The 19,786-nt window shown below is 44.3% G+C and overlaps 2 protein-coding genes and 1 non-coding gene across 3 annotated transcripts in view; 2 read left to right on the top strand and 1 right to left on the bottom strand.

Annotated features, from left to right (window-relative positions):
* Positions 1–4,973, bottom strand: part of ERCC6L (ERCC excision repair 6 like DNA helicase) — a 58,718-nt gene extending 53,745 nt beyond the window's left edge. Inside the window, exon 1 of the mRNA XM_022565583.2 lies at positions 4,883–4,973. Within this exon, the coding sequence (XP_022421291.1) occupies positions 4,883–4,950 (68 nt within the window). The 5' untranslated portion in view covers positions 4,951–4,973. The remainder of the gene's footprint in view (positions 1–4,882) is intronic.
* Positions 1–19,786, top strand: part of PIN4 (peptidylprolyl cis/trans isomerase, NIMA-interacting 4) — a 95,064-nt gene that overhangs the window by 64,505 nt on the left and 10,773 nt on the right. The window lies entirely within an intron of this gene.
* Positions 2,775–2,881, top strand: LOC115802308 (U6 spliceosomal RNA). The gene has a single exon (XR_004022734.1). It is a non-coding gene; the product is annotated as a U6 spliceosomal RNA (small nuclear RNA).

The raw sequence follows: 19,786 nt of genomic DNA, 5'->3' as shown, positions 1-19,786 counted from the left end.
AATGAAAGTTGTTTTCTTATCCTTTCTCATACCTTTTACCTACAAAACTATAGATTCATATGCTGACTCTTTCGATAATTCTAACTGCTAGATATGTGGTCAGTTTCCTACTTCCAGGTCTTTGGGATTGCCTTGGTGGGTTTCCTCCCTTACAGGGAATGGTTTGGAAACAACTGGCTTCAGACATATTCTCTGAATTCCTAAGGAAATTAGATCTATTCTGTCTACTAAAGTTCTAGTTGTCACTCCTCTTACCTCTAACCTGGTCTGTTGTATCAAAATGGCAGAACAAGGGATTGAGATCTTAATCATATAAGACTCAGATCCAGGACTTGGAACTCAAATATTTCTAATTTGGTATCTATTCCCCAAAATTTAGGCAGGACTATGCCCCATCTCAGCAGAAGTAGTCAGAGCGGTTGTTGACCCGTTCCCTAAAAGATCTGGGGAAACATAAAACCAAAGTGGGGATTAAAACTGAGTCCCCTGCCGAGTTTATAATTAACATCTTTATCCAAAACGATTGTTCCCTTTTCTCATCCAACATCTGTTCTCCTCAAGACTGAGGAGTATCAAAGAAAAGGGGGACGTGAAACCAAGCAGGGCCCGTGCGGCTCCTGGACACGGACGCCTTTTTGTCCCCTGTTTCTTGTAGGCAAGACTCCAGCGGCCATGACCTCCCCTGAATTCCAAAGGGCAGATTCAAACAATTGCTAATCAATGGCGGGGGGGGGGGGGGGGGGGGGGGGGGGGGGACGACGACGGACAGCCAAGAAACCACCTGAGGCAAGATTAAAAGGACCAGAGAAGCTCATCAAGATTAGGAGACGACCACCTGAGACCCTACACACACCCTAATCTTGTCAGCAACCCCACCTTGGGAAGCATTGTTATAAAACTCATCAAATCCTCCTGGGGGGGGCGGTGGGGACACATAGTTTTCGAGGCAGGAGGCTGCTGTGTCCCCCTTTGCCTGGCAAAGTAATAAAGCTACTCCTCCAAAGCTCTGTCTCCTGCGTATCTATTAGGCAACACTGGGGAATCAGCACAAGCTGCTTGCTCAGGGAAAGGACGGGGTGGGGGACTAAAGGTCTTAAGCCTTATCCCCATTTTCCAGATGAGAAAATTGAGGCTCAGAAGTCAGGGGACTTACTTGAGGTCTCCCAGCCAACAAGTGCCAGAGTCATAATTTGAACCCCAAATGGCCCAACTCTGAAGCCAGCACTCTACCCCCCACACACTTCCTCCCTCTGTTTTCCCCAAGTCTTCTTTAAGGAAGTCATGTAACTCAGTCCAAAGATGTGTTTCACTCCTCTGTAAGACCTTTTGTCTTCTAACAGCCTTAAAACATTCTTTTTTTGGAAAGGGAGATGGAACTATTCCACTGCTCCAATTGATTTCTTTGTACTACAACAAAATTTAAAACTTCTGTGCATCAAAGGACACAATCAACAGAGTGAAAAGGCAACTTACAGAATGGGAGAAAATATTTGCAAATCATACATCTGGTAAGAAGTTAATATCCAGAGTATATAAGGAATTACAACTCAACAACAACGAAACAAGCAACCCAATTAAAAAATGGGCAAAGGACTAGAATAGATATTTCTCCAAAGAAAATATACAAATGGTCAATAAGCACATGAAAAGATGCTCAACATCACTAACCATTAGAGAAGTGCAAATCAAAACCCCAATGAAATACCATTTCAATATCGTTAGGATGGCTACTAACAACAACAACAGAATAAGTGTTGAAGAGAATGTGAAGACATTGGAACCCTTGGGCACTGTTGGTGGGAGTGTAAAATGGTGCTGCTGCCATAGAAGACAGTATGGCAGTTCCTCAAAAAATTAAAAGCAGAATTACCATATGATCCAGCAATCCCACTTCTGGATATATACCCAAAAGAATTGAAAGCAGGAGCTCAAAGAGATATCTGTACACCCATATTCACAGCAGCACTATTCACAATAGTCAAGAGATGGAAGCAACCCAAATATCCATCAACAGATAAATGAATAAACAAAATGTGACCTTATGCATACAATGGAACATTATTCAGTCTTAAAAAGGAAATCCTGTCACATGACACAACATGGATAAATCTTGAGGACATTATGCTACATAAAATAAACCAGTCATGGGCTTCCCTGGTGGCGCAGTTGTTAAGAATCCGCCTGCCAATGCAGGGGACATGGGTTCGATCCCTGGCCCGGGAAGATCCCACATGCCTTGGAGAAACTAAGCCCGTGCGCCACAACTACTGAGCCTGCGCTCTAGAGCCCATGAGCCACAACTACTGGACCCACATGCCACAACTACTGAAGCCCATGCACCTATAGCCAGTGCTCCGCAACAAAGAGAAGGCACAACAATGAGAAGACAGATCACCGCAACGAAAGAGTAGCCCCTGCTCGCCACAACTAGAGAAAGCCTGCGCACAGCAAAAAAGACCCAACACAGCCAAAAATAAAAATAAATTTATTTTTAAAAATTAAAAAAATAAAAAATAAACCAGTGACAAAAAGACAAATACTGTATGATTGTACTTATATATAAGGTCCCTAGAGAAGTCAAATTCACAGAGAAAGTAGAATGGTGGTTGCCAGGGGCTGGGGGAGAGAAGAATGAGGAATTCTTGTCTAATAGGTATAGAGTTTTAGTTTTGCAAGATGAAAAGAGTTCTGGAGATGGATGATGGTAATGGTTGAACAACAATGTTAATGTATTTAATAACACTGAACTGTACACTTAAGAAGAGTTAAAATGGGTGCTCACTTTGGCAGCACATATACTAAAATTGGAACAATACAGAGAAGATTAGCATGGCCTCTGTGCAAGGATGACACGCAAATTCGTGAAGCATTCCATATTTTTGGAGTTTGGGATTAGCAGATGAGAACTATTATATATAGAATGGATAAACAACAAGGTCCTACTGTATAGCACAGGGAACTATATTCAATATCCTGTAATAAACCATAATGAAAAAGAATATGAAAAAGTATACCTGAAACTAACACGATACTGTAAATCAACTATACTTCAATTTAAAAAGATTTTTTTTAATTTTAAAGACTATATATAAGTATAAATGAATCACTTTGCTATATACCAGAAACTAACACAACATTGTAAATAAAAACACTTCAATAAAAAATAAATTTAAAAAATATAATGGTTAAGATGGTAAATTTTAAGTTGATTTTATAATAATTCAAAGAAAATTTTAAATGCTCATTCCCACATCACCATGTCCTCCACCCTTAGCCATCTGGTGAATGATTAGTTTCTCAACACCAATGTCTCCTCTTGTGAGCCCTTCCCTTAGCTCACTGATCCTTGTAGTTGGCCATTCCCTCCTGTAGTATGCCTTGCACATTGTACCTCTTACAGCACTTATCAAACAATATAGCAATTATGGTCTACCTATCCCTTTCCACCACTAGATTATAAGCAGTTTGGGGGCAGGGACAGTGTTTTACTCCTCTCTGTATCCCCCAGGCCTGGGGCTTGGTAGACTGGAAAAACCCAAGAAAGGCTTTTGTAGGGGGGTATCTTAAAATTAATGTTTATTTTTGTATATTAAAGCACAGCATACACAAAAATCATTGAAAAACTACAAAAGGAAAATATTTTACCATATATAACAAGAATTTTAAATCTTTAATATATTAATATATATTTAAATAATTTTAAAAAGCTAGTTCCAAACAGAAAGATGAGTGTTGAACCTTGACTGAAAATGTATACATTAAATTATAAACGTAAAATAGAATAATAGAAAATATTTAAATTTAGTAAGAATAATATCATAAGGCATTACCAATCTTTATTAAAAGAAAATGGATTTCAAAATGGTAATTTTGTGATACAGCCACTATGGAGAACAGTATGGAGGTTCCTTAAAAAACTAAAAATAGAACTACCATACAACTCAGCAATCCCACTACTGGGCATATACCCTGAGAAAACCATAATTCAAAAAGAGTCATGTACCATAATGTTCATTGCAGCTCTATTTACTATAGCCAGGACATGGAAGCAACCTAAGTGTCCATCGACAGATGAATGGATAAAGAAGATGTGGCACATGTATACAATGGAATATTACTCAGCCATAAAAAGAAACGAAATTGAGTTATTTGGAGTGAGGTGGATGGTCCTAGAGTCTGTCATACAGAGTGAAGTAAGTCAGAAAAAGAAAAACAAATTCCGTATGCTAACATATATATGGAATCTTAAAAAAAAAAAAAAAGATTCTGAAGAACCTAGCGGGAGGGCTGGAATAAAGACCCAGATGTAGAGAATGGACCTGAGGACACGGGGAGGGGGAAGGGTAAGCTGTGACAAAGTGAGAGAGTGGCATGGATATATATACACTACCAAATGTAAAACAGATAGCTAGTGGGAAGCAGCCGCATAGCACAGGGAGATCAGCTCGGTGCTCTGTGTCCACCTAGAGGGGTGGGATAGGGAGGGTGGGAGAGAGACGCAAGAGGGAGGAGATATGGGGATATATGTATATGTATAGCTGATTCACTTTGTTATAAAGCAGAAAGTAACACTCCATTGTAAAGCAATTATACTCCAATAAAGATGTTTTAAAAAATGGTGATTTTGAAAGCTGTAGACCCGAGAAAGCCTGGATCGATTGAAGTTCTGGCTCTTAAGGAGTTCATACCGGAGTTACTTGACCCGGGGCATCGGGGGCTCCCCAGGCTTTAGAAACCACGCCTCCTCCGAGAACACGGCCGCGCGTCTCATAAGGCTCCACCTCAACAGTTTGGGCCCCTGGGAGGGTCCAAGGGACCCCACACCCACACCCACTCCCGGCCAGGGCCTGTGAACTAGACCCGCCCAGCGACCCAAATGTACCTCAGGTAACGGGCAGCCTGCTCTGGGCTTAAGGCCCCAGCTTCCGCAAACCCTCGGGACGCCTCCATGACCCTCAGATCGGGCTCCGTGTATCTCGACCGCGGATTGAACTTCCCTCGTTCCCGCCCTGCGCATGAGCCTTGCGCGTGGAGGCGGGGCAGGGCCAACGGACAGTGTAGCGGCCGGCCAATCCACTGCACGAGCTCCGGCGCCGCCGCCTGAGCCCCGCCCACGAAGGTCGCGCGCATGCGCCTACGTGCGCTGGGGGGGGGGTGTAGAGGAGGTAGCTGAGCCCGTGGCGGGGGCTGGGTTGTGTCCTCTTGTCGTCTCTTGCATTTTCAATCTAGTCCAAACCACGCTGCGGCGAATTCCTGTGTGCGTGTGATATCCTTGTGAGTGGAGTAGACCGCCTGATATGATCTCAGTCGTTTTAGTGGCCCTTAGAAACCTCCTCCACAGCCTAGAGCCCCAAATATCCTCCCTTCCCTGATCGCCAACGTCTGGTACCGAGCGTGTTTTGAATTCATACACCCTAGGAGGCATAGTCCTCGTGATTTAAACTCACAGTAAAGAAGAGTCTTCAAGAACCAAGCCAAAAGTCTCATTTGAGAAATAAGTAGTGCTGTTGTGTATGGTCACCACCATTTCTTCAGAAGCTCCAACTGAGATGCAGTCATATTTTCAAAGGCAGAGCTCAGGGCTTCAGGTAACGTGGTGACTGAGTTTAAGTGGCTTCCTTGGGCAATGCTAAATAGGTTTGTGAGCCAACAAAAATTGTCCTTTTTCACATGCTGGCAAGAACATGGACATTAAGATTCCTCGAGGCACTAATTAACATTCAGTATTTGAAAACTCACCTATTGACCCAGTCATACGCCTATCACATATCCAGAAGATTTTAAGCTTTTTGTAAATTTCATAGAACGTTAGTGTTAAGGGAAACACCGACTGAAACCACCCGCCCTGGCCAGGCACCATAGTAACCACTTGCGTGAGTTATCTTAAAACAGGAGGTCCTGGTAAGGAATACGGAGCTAACAAGCTACCAGCAACCAGAGTTAAAAAGGGAACTTAAAGAAGGTGGTCTACTTTCTGGTTTATATGACTTTAAGTCATATGTTCATGTGACTTTAGGCCCTCTGTTAAGAGGGCTTTTAGTATACCACTACTATCCCCATTTTTCAGATGTGAAAATTGAGGCTCAGAGAAATAAATTGACTTGGCCTAAGGTTCCAAAGCTGGGAAATGGTAGGGCCAGAATTCCATACCAAGTCTATGTGAACACAAATCTGTGCTCATTCACAGTGTCACACTGCCTATTGCTGCAAAGAAGAGGGGAGTGGTGGGAAATGAGGTTTCAGGGTTAGTTGGAAGCCAGTTTGTGAAGGAGCTTGTTTACCCTGCTGAAGTGTTTGAATCACTTCTTCTCCTGGAGGCAAGTTTGAATTGGGGATGGGGGGTGGGGAGTCAAGTGTATAGGTGCCCTGGGTACCCAAAGGATGAGGGTGGTGAGAAGAAGGGCTGGTGGAGAGAATTCCATTGAAGAGAGAGATACGAGCACAAAAATCTTTATCTTGAGTCTGAGGAAGGCCATCTCTAGTTGTGCTTTGGCTCAGTGTCTGCCATCATCACTCATACCCTTGGAATTGTTGAGAACCCAGGATGAAGCAAAGCAGAACCCTGATTGCTGCCTTAGGCAACTGCCCCTATGTTGGCTTTGGAGAAAAGCTAAAAGGAAGGCCCTCAGGAGCCATGCTACTCCCTGTCTGTTTCCCTGGGACAGTGATCTCCAAACGCCCTGATCATTAGATAAAAGGACCAACCCTCCTGCTTACCTGCCCTTAGGCTACTGGATTTTTCTCAGTGCCATTTTCACACAGCCACAGGACTCCCCCTCTTTAAACACAAAGTCCTCCTGCTCTCCTTCCCTCCCCCTCAGTCCTGCAGTAGCTGCTTCCTTTGGGCCCTTCTCAGTGCCTTCTGGAGTGCCAGCTTCCACTACAGGGTGCCAATGACCTAGGAAACTTGCCACCCATGACTCCTAGTCCTCCTCTGTAAATGGTCACACACATTCAGAGAGGTTGGGGAGGATTTAGAGTGGATAAACGGAGAGAATGAAAAGAAGATCAAAATAAGAGTTACCACTCATACTGAAGAATAAAAACCATATGATCATCTCAGTAGATGCAGAAAAAGCTTTTGATAAAATTCAACACCTATTTATGATAAAAACTCTCCGGAAAGTGGGCATAGAGGGATCCTACCTCAACATAATAAAGGCCATATACGACAAACCCACAGCAAACATCATTCTCAATGGTGAAAAACTGAAAGCAATTCCTCTAAGATCAGGAACAAGACAAGGATGTCCACTCTCACCACTATTATTCAACATAGTTTTGGAAGTCTTAGCCACGGCAATCAGAGAAGAAAAAAATAAAAGGAATACAAATTGGAAAAGGAGAAGTAAAACTGTCACTGTTTGCAGATGACATGACACTATACATAGAGAACCCTAAAGATGCCACCAGAAAACTACTAGAGCTAAACAATGAATTTGGTAAAGTTTCAGGATACAAAATTAATGCACAGAAATCTCTGGCATTCCTATACACTAACAATGAAAGATCAGAAAGAGAAATTAAGGAAACAATCCCATTCACGATTGCAACAAAAAGAATAAAATACCTAGGAATAAACCTACCTAAGGAGGTAAAAGACCTGTACTCAGAAAACTATAAGACACTGATGAAAGAAATCAAAGATAACACAAACAGATGGAGAGATATACCATGTTCTTGCATTGGAAGAATCAATACTGTGAAAAAGACTATACTACCCAAAGCGATCTACATATTCAATGCAATCCCTATCAAATTACCAGTGGCATTTTTTACAGAACTAGAACAAAAAAAATCTTAAAATTTATATGGAGACACAAAAGATCCTGAATAGCCAAAGCAGCCTTGAGGGAACAAAATGGAGTGGGAGGAATCAGACTCCCTGACTTCAGACTATACTACAAAGCTACAGTAATCAAGATAATATGGGGGCTTCCCTGGTGGCGCAGTGGTTGAGAATCTGCCTGCCAATGCAGGGGACACATGTTCGTGTCCTGGTCTGGGAGGATCCCACATGCCGCGGAGCAACTAGGCCCGTGAGCCACAACTACTGAGCCTGCGCATCTGGAGCCTGTGCTCCGCAACAAGAGAGGCCGCGATAGTGAGAGGCCCGCGCACCGTGATGAAGAGTGGCCCCCGCTTGCCACAACTAGAGAAAGCCCCTCGCACAGAAACGAAGACCCAACACAGCCAAAAATGAATAAATAAATAAATAAATTTATTTTTTTAAAAAAAGACAATATGGTAGGGCTTCCCTGGTGGCACAGTGGTTAAGAATCTGCTGGCCAATGCAGGGGACACGGGTTTGAGCCCTGGTCCGGGAAGATCCTGCATGCTGTGGAGCAACTAAACGCGTGCGCCGCAACTACTGAGCCTGTGCTCTAGAGCCTGCGAGCCACAACTACTGAGCCCGTGAGCCACAACTACAGAAGCCCACGTGCCTAGAGCCCATGCTCTGCAACAAGAGAAGCCATCGCAATGAGAAGCCTGTGCACCACAATGAAGAGTAGCCCCCATTCGCCGCAACTAGAGAAAGCCCACGTGCAGCAATGAAGACACAACACAGCCAAAAATAAATAAATAAAATTAATTAATTAATTAAAGAAGAAAAAGACAATATGGTACTGGCACAAAAGCAGATATAGATCAATGGAACAGGATAGAAAGCCCAGAGATAAGCCCACGCACACATGGTCAGCTAATCTATGACAAACCAGGCAAGGATATACAGTGGAGAAAAAAACAGTCTCTTCAATAAGTGGTGCTGGGAACACTGGACAGGTACATGTAAAAGAATGAAATTAGAACACTCCCTAACACCATACACAAAAATAAACTCAAAATGGATTAGAGACATAAATGTAAGACCAGACACTATAAAACTCTTAGAGGAAAACATAGGAAGAACACTCTTTGACATAAATCACAGCAAAATCTTTTTTGATCCACCTCCTAGAGTAATGGAAATAAAAACAAAAATAAACAAATGGGACCTAATGAAACTTAAAAGCTTTTGCAAAGCAAAGGAAACTACAAAAATGATGAAAAGACAACCCTCAGAATGGAAGAAAATTTTTGCAAATGAATCAATGGACAAAGGATTAATCTCCAAAATATATAAATAGCTCATGCAGCTCAATATTAAAAAAAAACAAACAACCCAATCAAAAAATGGGCAGAATGGGGGCTTCCCTGGTGGTGCAGTGGTTGAGAGTCCGCCTGCCGATGCGGAGGACACGGGTTCGTGCCCCAGTCCGGGAAGATCCCGCATGCCACGGAGCGGCTAGGCCTGTGAGCCATGGCCACTGAGCCTGCGCATCCGGAGCCTGTGCTCCGCAACGGGAGAGGCCACAGCAGTGAGAGGTCCGTGTACCGCAAAAAAAAAAAAAAAAAAAAAAAAAAATGGGCAGAAGACCTAAATAGACATTTCTCCAAAGAAGACATACAGATGGCCAAGATGCACATGAAAAGCTGCTCAACATCACTAATTCTTAGAGAAATGCAAATCAAAACTACAATGAGGTATCACCTCACACCAGTTAGAATGGGCATCATCAGAAAATCTACAAACAACAAATGCTGGAGAGGGTGTAGAGAAAAGGGAACCCTCTTGCACTGTTGGTGGGAATGTAAATTGGTACAGCCACTATGGAGAACAGTATGGAGGTTCCTTAAAAAACTAAAAATAGAACTACCATACGACCCAGCAGTCCCTCTACTGGGCATATACCCAGAGAAAACCATAACTCAAAAAGACACATGCGGGGCTTCCCTGGTAGCACAGTGGTTGAGAGTCCGCCTGCCGATGCAGGGGACACGGGTTCGTGTCCCGGTCCGGGAAGATCCCACATGCCGTGGAGCGGCTGGGCCCGTGAGCCATGGCAGCTGAGCCTGCGCGTCTGGAGCCTGTGCTCCGCAATGGGAGAGGCCACAGCTGTGAGAGGCCCACGTACCGCAAAAAAAAAAAAAAGGACACATGCACCCCAATGTTCACTGCAGCACTATTTACAATAGCCAGGTCATGGAAGCAACCTAAATGCCCATCGACAGACGAATGGATAAAGAAGATGTGGTAGGGACTTCCCTGGTAACCACTGGTTAAGAATCGGCCTGCCAATGAAGGGGACATGGGTTCGAACCCTGGTCTGCGAAGATCCCACATGCCATGGAGCAACTAAGCCTGTGTGCCACAACTACTGAGCTAGGGCTCTAGAGCCCGTGAGCCACAACTGCTGAGCCTGTGTGCCACAACTACTGAAGCCTGTGTGCCTAAAGCCCGTGCTCTGCAACAAGAGAAGCCACTGCAATGAGAAGCCCTCACACCGCAACGAAGAGTAGCCCCTGCTCGCCACAACTACAGAAAGCCCATGTGCAGCGACCACGACCCAACGCAACCAAAAATAATAAATAAATAAATAAAATTAATTCTTAAAAAAAAAAGATGTGGTACATATATACAATGGAATATTACTCAGCCATAAAAAGGAACGAAATTGGATCATTTGTAGTACGTGGATGGATCTAGAGACTGTCATACAGAGTTAAGTAAGTCAGAAAGAGACAAACAAATATCGTATATTAATGCATATATGTGGAACCTAGAAATATGGTACAGATGAACCGGTTTGCTGGGCAGAAATAGAGACACAGATGTAGAGAACAAACATATGGACACCAAGTGGGGAAAGTGGCAGGGGGGCTGGTGGTGGGATGAATTGGGAGATTGGGATTGACATATATATACAGTAATATGTATAAAATAGATAACTAATAAGAACCTGCTGTATAAGAAAATAAATTAAATAAAATTCAATAAAAAAAAACAAATCCAGTGCCAAGGGCCCCATGTCAAATCTCCTGGAGCTATCTTTTTCAGAGACATGCTTGTGTAGCCAATAGCCCCAGTTACTGCAGTTACAAATCAGTATAGTGTGTTCAGACCGCCATCCTCCTATGATTCATCAGGGAAGTGATTAAATAAAGTGTACTGAATTGCTTTAGAGACCAGGGAATGAAAAATATATGCTTATTTCTCTTCTTTCTTTTGTATTCCTTTTCAAACAAATAAGTACTCCATAAGCATTAATTTAAAAAAAATGAGTTACTACTATATTCCATTTATGTGTCAGGCCCTGTTCAAAGCACTTTACTTTATTAACTCTCTTGGCTGTTCCTCATTTCACATCTACCCCCAAAGCAAGGGCTTGAATTCTCACTGCTTCTCTCAAGGCAATGGAGTTTTTTAAACCTTCCCTAATTATTGTTAATTTTTAAAGTGTGATGGTGGTATTGTTGCATGTTTTAAAGCCCTTATCTGCTAGAAGTACATAATGGAGTATTCTCAGATAAAATGTTATGACACCTGGGATTTACATTAAAATACTCCAGTAGAGAGAAAAATGAGAGACCGATGAACATGGATTGGCAAAATGTTGATAATTGTTGAAGCTTGTTACAGAGGTTCATTATCCTCTTCTCTCTACTTCTCTGCGTGTTTGAAATTTTCCATAATAAAAATTAAAAAAAAAAACCTTTGCTTTCTAATCTGCAGATTACACTGAGTCATCCACACTCACAGACCGGAAATAAGATAATGAGGCCTTGTGGGAGAGTTCAGAATAGGTAAATGGAGAGATGGATGAGGCAGAATACGAACAATAGCTACTACTGGGACTTCCTTGGTGGCACAGTGGTTAAGAATCTGCCTGCCAATGCAGGGGACACGGATTTGAGCCCTTGTCTGGGAAGATCGCACATGCTGCAGAGCAACTAAGCCCGTGCACCACAACTACTGGACCCACGTGCCACAACTACTGAAGCCTGTGCTCCGCAACAAGAAGCCACCGCAATGAGAAGCCCATGCAACGAAGATTAGCCCCCACTCGCCGCAACTAGAGAAAGCCTGCACACAGCAACAAAGACCCAACGCAGCCAAAAAATAAATTAATTAAATAAATAAATTTTAAAAAATAAAAAAGAACAATAGCTATTACTAATAGAGCACTTGAGTGCCAGACCTTGTTGTATGCGCTTTACATATATTAACTCTTTTAATCCTCACAACAACCTTGTTAGGTAGTGTATACCATTATTAAAATCCCTTTATAGATAAGGAAACTGAGGCACAAGAAAGACTGAATAAGTTACACAAGTTTACACAGCTCGTGAGTGGTAAAGCTGAGTTCCAAACACAAGCAGCCTGTCTTTTGACTCTTTGCTAGAGTCAAAATGCTAGTTAGATATAGAAAGCAGCTGATAGGTGAAAAGAAGGATTCATTCTTCTATTATTCATTTATTTAATAAATATGTGTTAAGCCTTTACAAGATGGCCAGGCAAGGATATGGGTGCTAGGGAACAGTGGTGAGCAAAACAGACAGATTCTTGCTATCAAGGAGTTTAAATTTTGATTGGGGGCTGGGGGGTGGGTACACTTGAAACAATGATCACGCAAGTATATGGAAAATTACAAACCATGATGAGGTTTGTAGGCAGGAAAACTCCAGGGAGTTCCGAGAGCATCTGATGGGGTACCTGACCCAGCCTGGAAGGGCTGGGAAAGGTTTCTCTGAGAAAGTAGTATTTGAGCTGAGAGCTGAAGGATAAAGAGGAGTTAATTAAACAAAAATAATAATAATAAGGGAAGGCAAGAGCATTTCAGGAAGAGGGAAGAGCATTACTAAAAACCGTGACAGGAGAAAGCTTGATGCATGGGAAGAATTGAAAAGGATAGGGTGATTGGAGCAAAGTCTAGAACGCTAAAGTTGGAACAGTTTTCTGGAGTCAGTGCAATGTCACAGGTGAGGGAACTGCCACTGGGAAAGAAGGGAGTGGTTTGTCTGAGGTTACACCCTGAATCAGTGGCAGAAATGGGATTCAAAGCTAAGTTCCTTGACTCCCAGCCAAGTGCTCTTTCCAGCACAGACCTCGGCTTCCCTGCATATGAGGAGGAGGGAAGCCAACTTGGTGTCAGCAAAATGCTGCTCTTGGGGACTGAGAATGGGAGAGGGTATTTTTAGAGATAGGTAAAAATAACCAAATGAAGTCTTCATGGGCAAGGAGATCAAGAGTGGGTTGGGGGCATAAAAAATAGGAAAGTGATTTGGAAACAGAAAGAATTTAATTTGTGATTCCCAGATACCTAATTAGGCTTTCCTCCCCTATTTCTAGCTAGGGTTCTAAAGTGGGTGGAGGTTTTGTAGGCGGGTGGAGAAGGGGACTGAGACTGAGGTCTTAATTCCCTCTTTTGTGGGTGAGAGGCGTCTGTTCCAGGGGAAGCAGGAGGGAAGGTGCTTGGAGGAGGTGAGTCATCTCCAGCTCCGCCAGCAGGGGGAGACGGAAACCAAATTTCCTAAGAACGGCAGCTGGCCTGGCCCCAGGGCTGGATAAATTATTTTCTTTTTAAAAATTAACTTTATATATTGTATTTTTGGCTGCACTGGGTCTTCGTTGCTGCACGCGGGCATTCTCTCGCTGTGGCAAGCGGGGTCTACTCTTCGTTGCGGTGCGCGGGCTTCTCACTGCAGTGGCTTCTCTTGCTGTGGAGCATGGGCTCTAGGCACGCAGGCTTCAGTAGTTGTGGCACACGGGCTCAGTAGTTGTGGGACACAGGCTTAGTTGCTCCGCGGCATGTGGGATCTTCCCGGACCAGGGCTTGAACCCATGCCTCCTGCATTGGCAGGTGGATTCTTAACCGCTGTGCCACCAGGGAAGCCCCGGGGCTGGATAAATTCTTATTGGAAACTAGTCAAGTCAGCCTGAGATGCTGTGGAAATGACAGGAACTGAGAGGAAAGAGGGAGCCAGGAGTTAGGATTATCCACAGGGTCTTTGCACTATATTGCAAAGTCTGATGAGTGCTTTCTAAACTGTCTCCTAGGGTTTGGGCTGAAGCAGGCACCAAAGGGGAGGGAATCCTTTGACAAGAAGGACAGTGCTGCTGCAGAAAACATTGCATCCTCCACTCTCTTTGGGCTACCTCATCCACTCCCAACACATCACAATTCTGTCTGTAACCTCATCCTCTCTCCTGAGTTTCAGACCTATATGGCCAGATGGCTACAGGACATGTCTTCCTGGAAGCTCGAACTCAACATGACACTGACTTCATTTCCTACCTTCCCCTACACCTGTTCCCTCAATATTCCCTGTCTCCATGAACAGCACTACCAATCCCCCAATTGCTCAAGTCAGAAACTGGGAGGCCTCTTTCCAATCTACCAATAAGTCCTGTTGCCTCTACCTCCAAAATATATCTCAAATCCAACTGCCACTGCCAATCTCCACTGCCACCATTCTGGTCTATGCCACCATTATCTCTAACCTGGCTCACTGCAATAGCCTCCTGACTTTCTTCCAGCTTTTATATTTGTGCCTGTTGCTCATTGTCTCCGCACCCAGAAACCAGAGTGATCTTGCAAAAACACCAATCTGATCATGTCATGGGCCAGTCTAAACCCTTCAAAGCCACCTCTTTGCCCTCAAAATCAAATCCTGCCTTCTCACCATGGCTTACAAAGCCTCCCTGATCTGGCACCTGACTGCTTCTCCCGCCTTATGTCTCACTTCTTCACAGCCCCTACACACAGACACACACACACAGACACACACACACACACACACACACACACACACACGCCATGATCGTCTCAAACTGAACCACCTCCACTTACTCAAATCTTGCCTCTAGGCCCTCTCACGTGCTGTTTCCTCTGTCTGGACTTTCCTTTTTGTCTCACTATCCCCTACTCCGCTCCTTGGCTCTCAGGTCTCCCTCCTTCCAGAGACCTTCCATGATCCTTCTCAACAGTGGTCCTCTGTGATGCAATGTGACACACCTTGCCTTTATCTTTAGATTTAGTCCATGGAATGTGGCTGCCTGATTACCTCTCTGGCTCCCCATGTTCACGTGAGCTGTGTGAAGGACAGATCTGTCTTTTGCACAGTTACAGCTTCACAGAGCTTAGCAAGTACCTACACGTAGTAGCTGATAAGTAAATATTTGTTGGAGGGATGGATGGATGAATTGTCAATTCACCAGTCCTAAAGGAGAGCAATGGGCACCATGTTAGTGAGCTCGAATGAGGCTGTGGGTGGGATTGATATATCCAAAACAATAATAGGGACCAGGAACCAGGGAAGAGGGGAGGTCCAAGCATGCCCATCCCAACCACTCCTCTTGCCAGCATTGCCCTGTTTCCCTCTTGAACTTGCTTCAAGAGGGGCCTGGAAATAGCGTAAAGGAATCTGAGTTACACCCAGGAACAAGATTTTCCTTTTCTATTCCTTTCCCAAATCTCGGGCAGGGACAAAGTCATGCATGCTTGGCTGTGAGATGGATGGGCTCTAGCCAGGTTGGTAGATTCTCTGGATGTCCTGTACCCACTTGTTCCCCAGGTCAAGGGCATTTCTGGGAGCTCCCTGTGAGTTCCTTTTCAGCTTCCTCACCGCCCCCTGAAGCAGCAGAGAAACCCTCCCTACATGGATGGGCGCCTCTCCCAAAAGATGGAATCAAGGCTCCACCCTGGAAGCGCAAGAAGAGATTCCTGGAGGTGTCGGGCGGGGTGGGGGGGGACCTAATCTTAACCTCTGTGATCCTTTTTCTTGCCTCTTTGGCACTAAAAGAGACAGACAGTAAAAACTACAAGCTCTCGTGTGGGCGATGAGGGTTACGTTTTTCTCCAGCCCTTCGAAGTCCTTGGCCCCCTGCCCAGATCTGAGTCAGGAACTGTATGTCCCAAAGAACTGGCTTCCCAGCCATCTGCTGTGAGCTTAAAGAGCCTAGGGGCCCTCGTGGGATGCTTTGTTCAAATTAGCCAAGAAGGGCAGGGCTGAGGACAACACAGCAGGAGGGACATTGGCCAGTCTAGGCCTCTGAAGGTGTAGAGGGAAGGGGCAGATACATGACACCAGGGCATGTTGAGGGCATGGCAAATCCCCAAGCAGAGAGCTCCTCTCACAGTCCAGCTGCACTGCTCCTAGAGCCAAGCTTTCCCAGCTCCCCTTCTGAGGGAACTAATGGCTTTGTGAGCACCTACTTTATGCCAGCCATTTCCCCTACAACAAGTAAGAAATGACGGTTCTCCTTGACCAGCCACAGATATCAAAACTCAGGGAGGTTAATTGCATTATGTAAGGTCATGAAGCAAGTACACAGAGACCAGGACCAGGCTATCAACTCTCAGCCCCTTGGTGAATGGTTGCCAAGGCTACTAGAAAGTAAGTCTCCCTATGAGTGAGCAGGTAGGCAGACTGAGGATGATGGCTGAGAGCAGATACATAAATTCACACTCCTTCTGTGCCTGGGATACAGCTTGCTCCATTCAGGAGAAAACTTATCTTTGTCCCTTTGACACACACCATCTCAAGGTGATAAGAATGGGTCAAGCAATAAGGTCAAGTTTCACATGAGGAAAATTTTAGGGTGGAGACAAGAAAACACTTACCCAAGGTCTCATATCAGAGGATAAGAGAACAATTCAGATGTATAGACCTGTCCAAGAAGCCAGACAGATCCACAGGAGGAAGACTGACAAGGCACCCCTCACTCCTAAAATCTGCACAGACCTGGACGTTCACATAGATTGAAGAACCAGTCCTCAGGCATAGTTGCCAGGGGGCAGATTTGTAGACCCATAAAAGTAGGGAGCCTCTAGGGCTGATCTTTAGTGTACCAGGAGTTCTCAACCCTAGATTCATGTTAGAATCACTGGGGATCTTTTAAACAGTGATTATATTTGCAATACATGTATCTGACAAAGGACTAGCATCCAGAATATATACAGAGTTCCTACAAATCAACAATAAAATGATTGGGGACTTCCCTGGTGGCGCAGTGGTTAAGAATCCGCCTGCCAATGCAGGGGACATGGGTTCGATCTCTGATCCGGGAAGATCCCACATGCCACGGAGCAACTAAGCCCATGTGCCACAACTACTGAGCCTGCACTCTAGAACCTGCGAGCCACAACTACTGAGCCCACACGTCACAACTACTGAAGCCCACGTGCCCTAGAGCCCGTGTGCCACAACTACTGAGCCTGCATGCTGCAACTACTGAAGCCCTTGCGCCTAGAGCCCGTGCTCCACATCAAGAGAAGCCACCCCAATGAGAAGCTGGCACACTGCAACAAAGAGTAGACCCCGCTCGCCGCAACTAGAGAAAGCCCGCACGTAGGAAAGAAGACCCAACACAGCCAAAAATAAATAAATAAAAATAAATTAAAAAAAAAGACCTATGCAGTTTACCATGTGTTAATTACACCTCAATTTTAAAAAATCATGCCCAGGCCCCACCCCTGACTAATTAAATCAAAAATCTCGGGCTTCCCTGGTGGCGCAGTGGTTGAGAGTCCGCCTGCCGATGCAGGGGACACGAGTTCGTGCCCCAGTCCGGGAAGATCCCACATGCCGCAGAGCGGCTGGGCCCGTGAGCTATGGCCGCTGAGCCTGCGCGTCCAGAGCCTGTGCTCCACAATGGGAGAGGCCACAACAGTGAGAGGCCCGCGTACCAAGAAAAAAAAAATCTCTAGAGGTGGGGCCTGGGCAAGGGCATTTTAAAAATCTCCCCAGGTGACACTAATGTGCAGCAGTCTGAGAACCACTGATTAATATATTACTGCCACCTTTCCCTAGCAACAAACCCTCTCAGCATCCTGGGTCATGGAGGCTTTTCAAAGATACCCATTGGAAAAAGTCCCTCCCACTATCACCAGCAGAGGTGGGAACTGAAGGTAAGTGAGGGTAGGCACTTACTAATATATCTTGGACAGTGTTTCACATAAAAACATAAAGACACCCTGAGAAAACCATAATTCAAAAAGAGGCATGTATCACAATGTTCACTGCAGCACTATTTACAATAGCCAGGACATGGAAGCAACCTAAGTGTCCATCAACAGATGAATGGATAAAGAAGATGTGGCACATATATACAATGGAATATTAGCCATAAAAAGAAACGAAACTGAGTTATTTGTAATGAGGTGGATGGACCTAGAGTCTGTCATATGGAGTGAAGTAAGTCAGAAAGAGAAAAACAAATACCGTATGCTAACACATATATATGGAATCTAAAAAAAAAAAAGGTTCTGATGAACCAAGGGGCAGGACAGGAATAAAGACGCAGACATAGAGAATGGACTTGAGGACACAGGGAGAGGGAAGGGTAAGCTGGGACGAAGTGAGAGAGTAGCATTGACACATATACACTACCAAATGTAAAATAGATAGCTAGTGGAAAGCAGCTGCATCGCATGGGGAGATCAGCTTGGTGCTTTGTGACCACCTAGAGGGGTGGGATAGGGACGGTGGGAGGCAGACACAAGAGGGAGGGGATATGGGGATATATGTATACTTATAGCTGATTCACCTTGTTATACAGCAGAAACTAACACAACATTGTAAAGCAATTATACTCCGATAAAGATGTTAAAAAAAAAACCATAAAGACACTGAATTTTACACTTTAAAATGAGTGAAGTTAATGTTATGTGAATTTCATCGCAATTAAAAATAGTAAATAAAAACCTCAAGAGCTTCCTTTGTTTTAATGGCTGCGTATATGCCATTGTAAGAGTGCATTTTAACTTATTTGACCAGTCTTGTTGATGGATATTTTTTCCAATCTTTTGCTATCACAAACATTGTGGCAATAAATATCCTGGTACATGCATTTCTGTGAATATGTGTGAGTATATCTGTAGGATAATTTCCTAAAAGTGGAATTGTTGGGTCAGAGTGTATGTGTCTTTCTCATTTTGATAGAACCTGCTAAATTGCCCTCCATAAGGGATGGGCAAACTTACATTCGCATGAACAATATATGAGGGTGCTGTTTCCCCACATCTTTGCTAACAGTGTTTTCCAACCTTCTGATCTTCACCTTTCTGACTACTAAAAAGGCATACCTGATAGTTTTATTTTGCATCTCCCCTGAGAGTAAGTCTTCACTGAGACACGTCAAGGGCATTCAAGTGGAGGGCAAGGGTATTGTTTTGGAGGCAGGGAGGGAGGCATTTATCCCCACCCCCATCTCCCATTTCTGTTCTAGCCTATTGTTAGCTTTGAACAAGTCACCAAGAATTCCCAGAACTCTTAGCTAAATATTAAGGACTCCCACATGTCTTTCTTAGGTCCAAACCTCTCACTTGAGCCCCAGACTCCTATACCAAGGCGTCCCTGAGATCTCACACTGAAAACATCCAAAAGAGAAGTATTGATTCCCAACCCTCAAACCTCATCTGCTCCAGTCTTCCCCATCTCTATGTATGACACCACCATCCACTCACTTGCTCAAGTCCCAAACCCAGAAACTAGAAGCGTTGTCTCTTCTCCGTCCCTCATCTAATCCATCACCAAGCCCAGTGGGCTCTGTCTTCAAAATACATCCTGAAGCTCTCCACCTCTCCCCACCCAACTGCAAGCACCCAAGCCTAAGCCACCTGGCATTTACCAATGGCTTCCTAACCAGCCCCTGTACTCCTATTCCTGTCTCCCAGTCCATTTTTCTTATTAGGAAAATCTAATCCGTTCTTCAAACAGCAACCAATAATCTTTTTTAAAAATATAAACCAGATCACATCACGCCTTCGCTTAAGACCTTTCAGTGAGTTCACAATGCACTGAAAATACCATCCAAACTTCTTACTGTGGCCTGCAAATCCCTAGTGACCTGGCCTGTCCGAATCTCATCTTGTTTGTTCATTTCACCTCAACCACATTGGCTTTCTGGGAACTACCAAGCCCATTTCCACAGAGGGTCTTTACATTTGCTATTCCCTCTGCC

Source organism: Delphinapterus leucas, chromosome X (genome assembly GCF_059928025.1).
Source record: "Delphinapterus leucas isolate spDelLeu-1000000601 "Yukka" chromosome X, BTC_Dleu_Yukka2, whole genome shotgun sequence".
In the NCBI taxonomy this organism is placed as follows: Eukaryota; Metazoa; Chordata; class Mammalia; order Artiodactyla; family Monodontidae; genus Delphinapterus; species Delphinapterus leucas.
The sequence above is the reverse complement of the archived record's forward strand: the minus strand, read 5'-3'. Positions and strand labels throughout refer to the sequence as shown.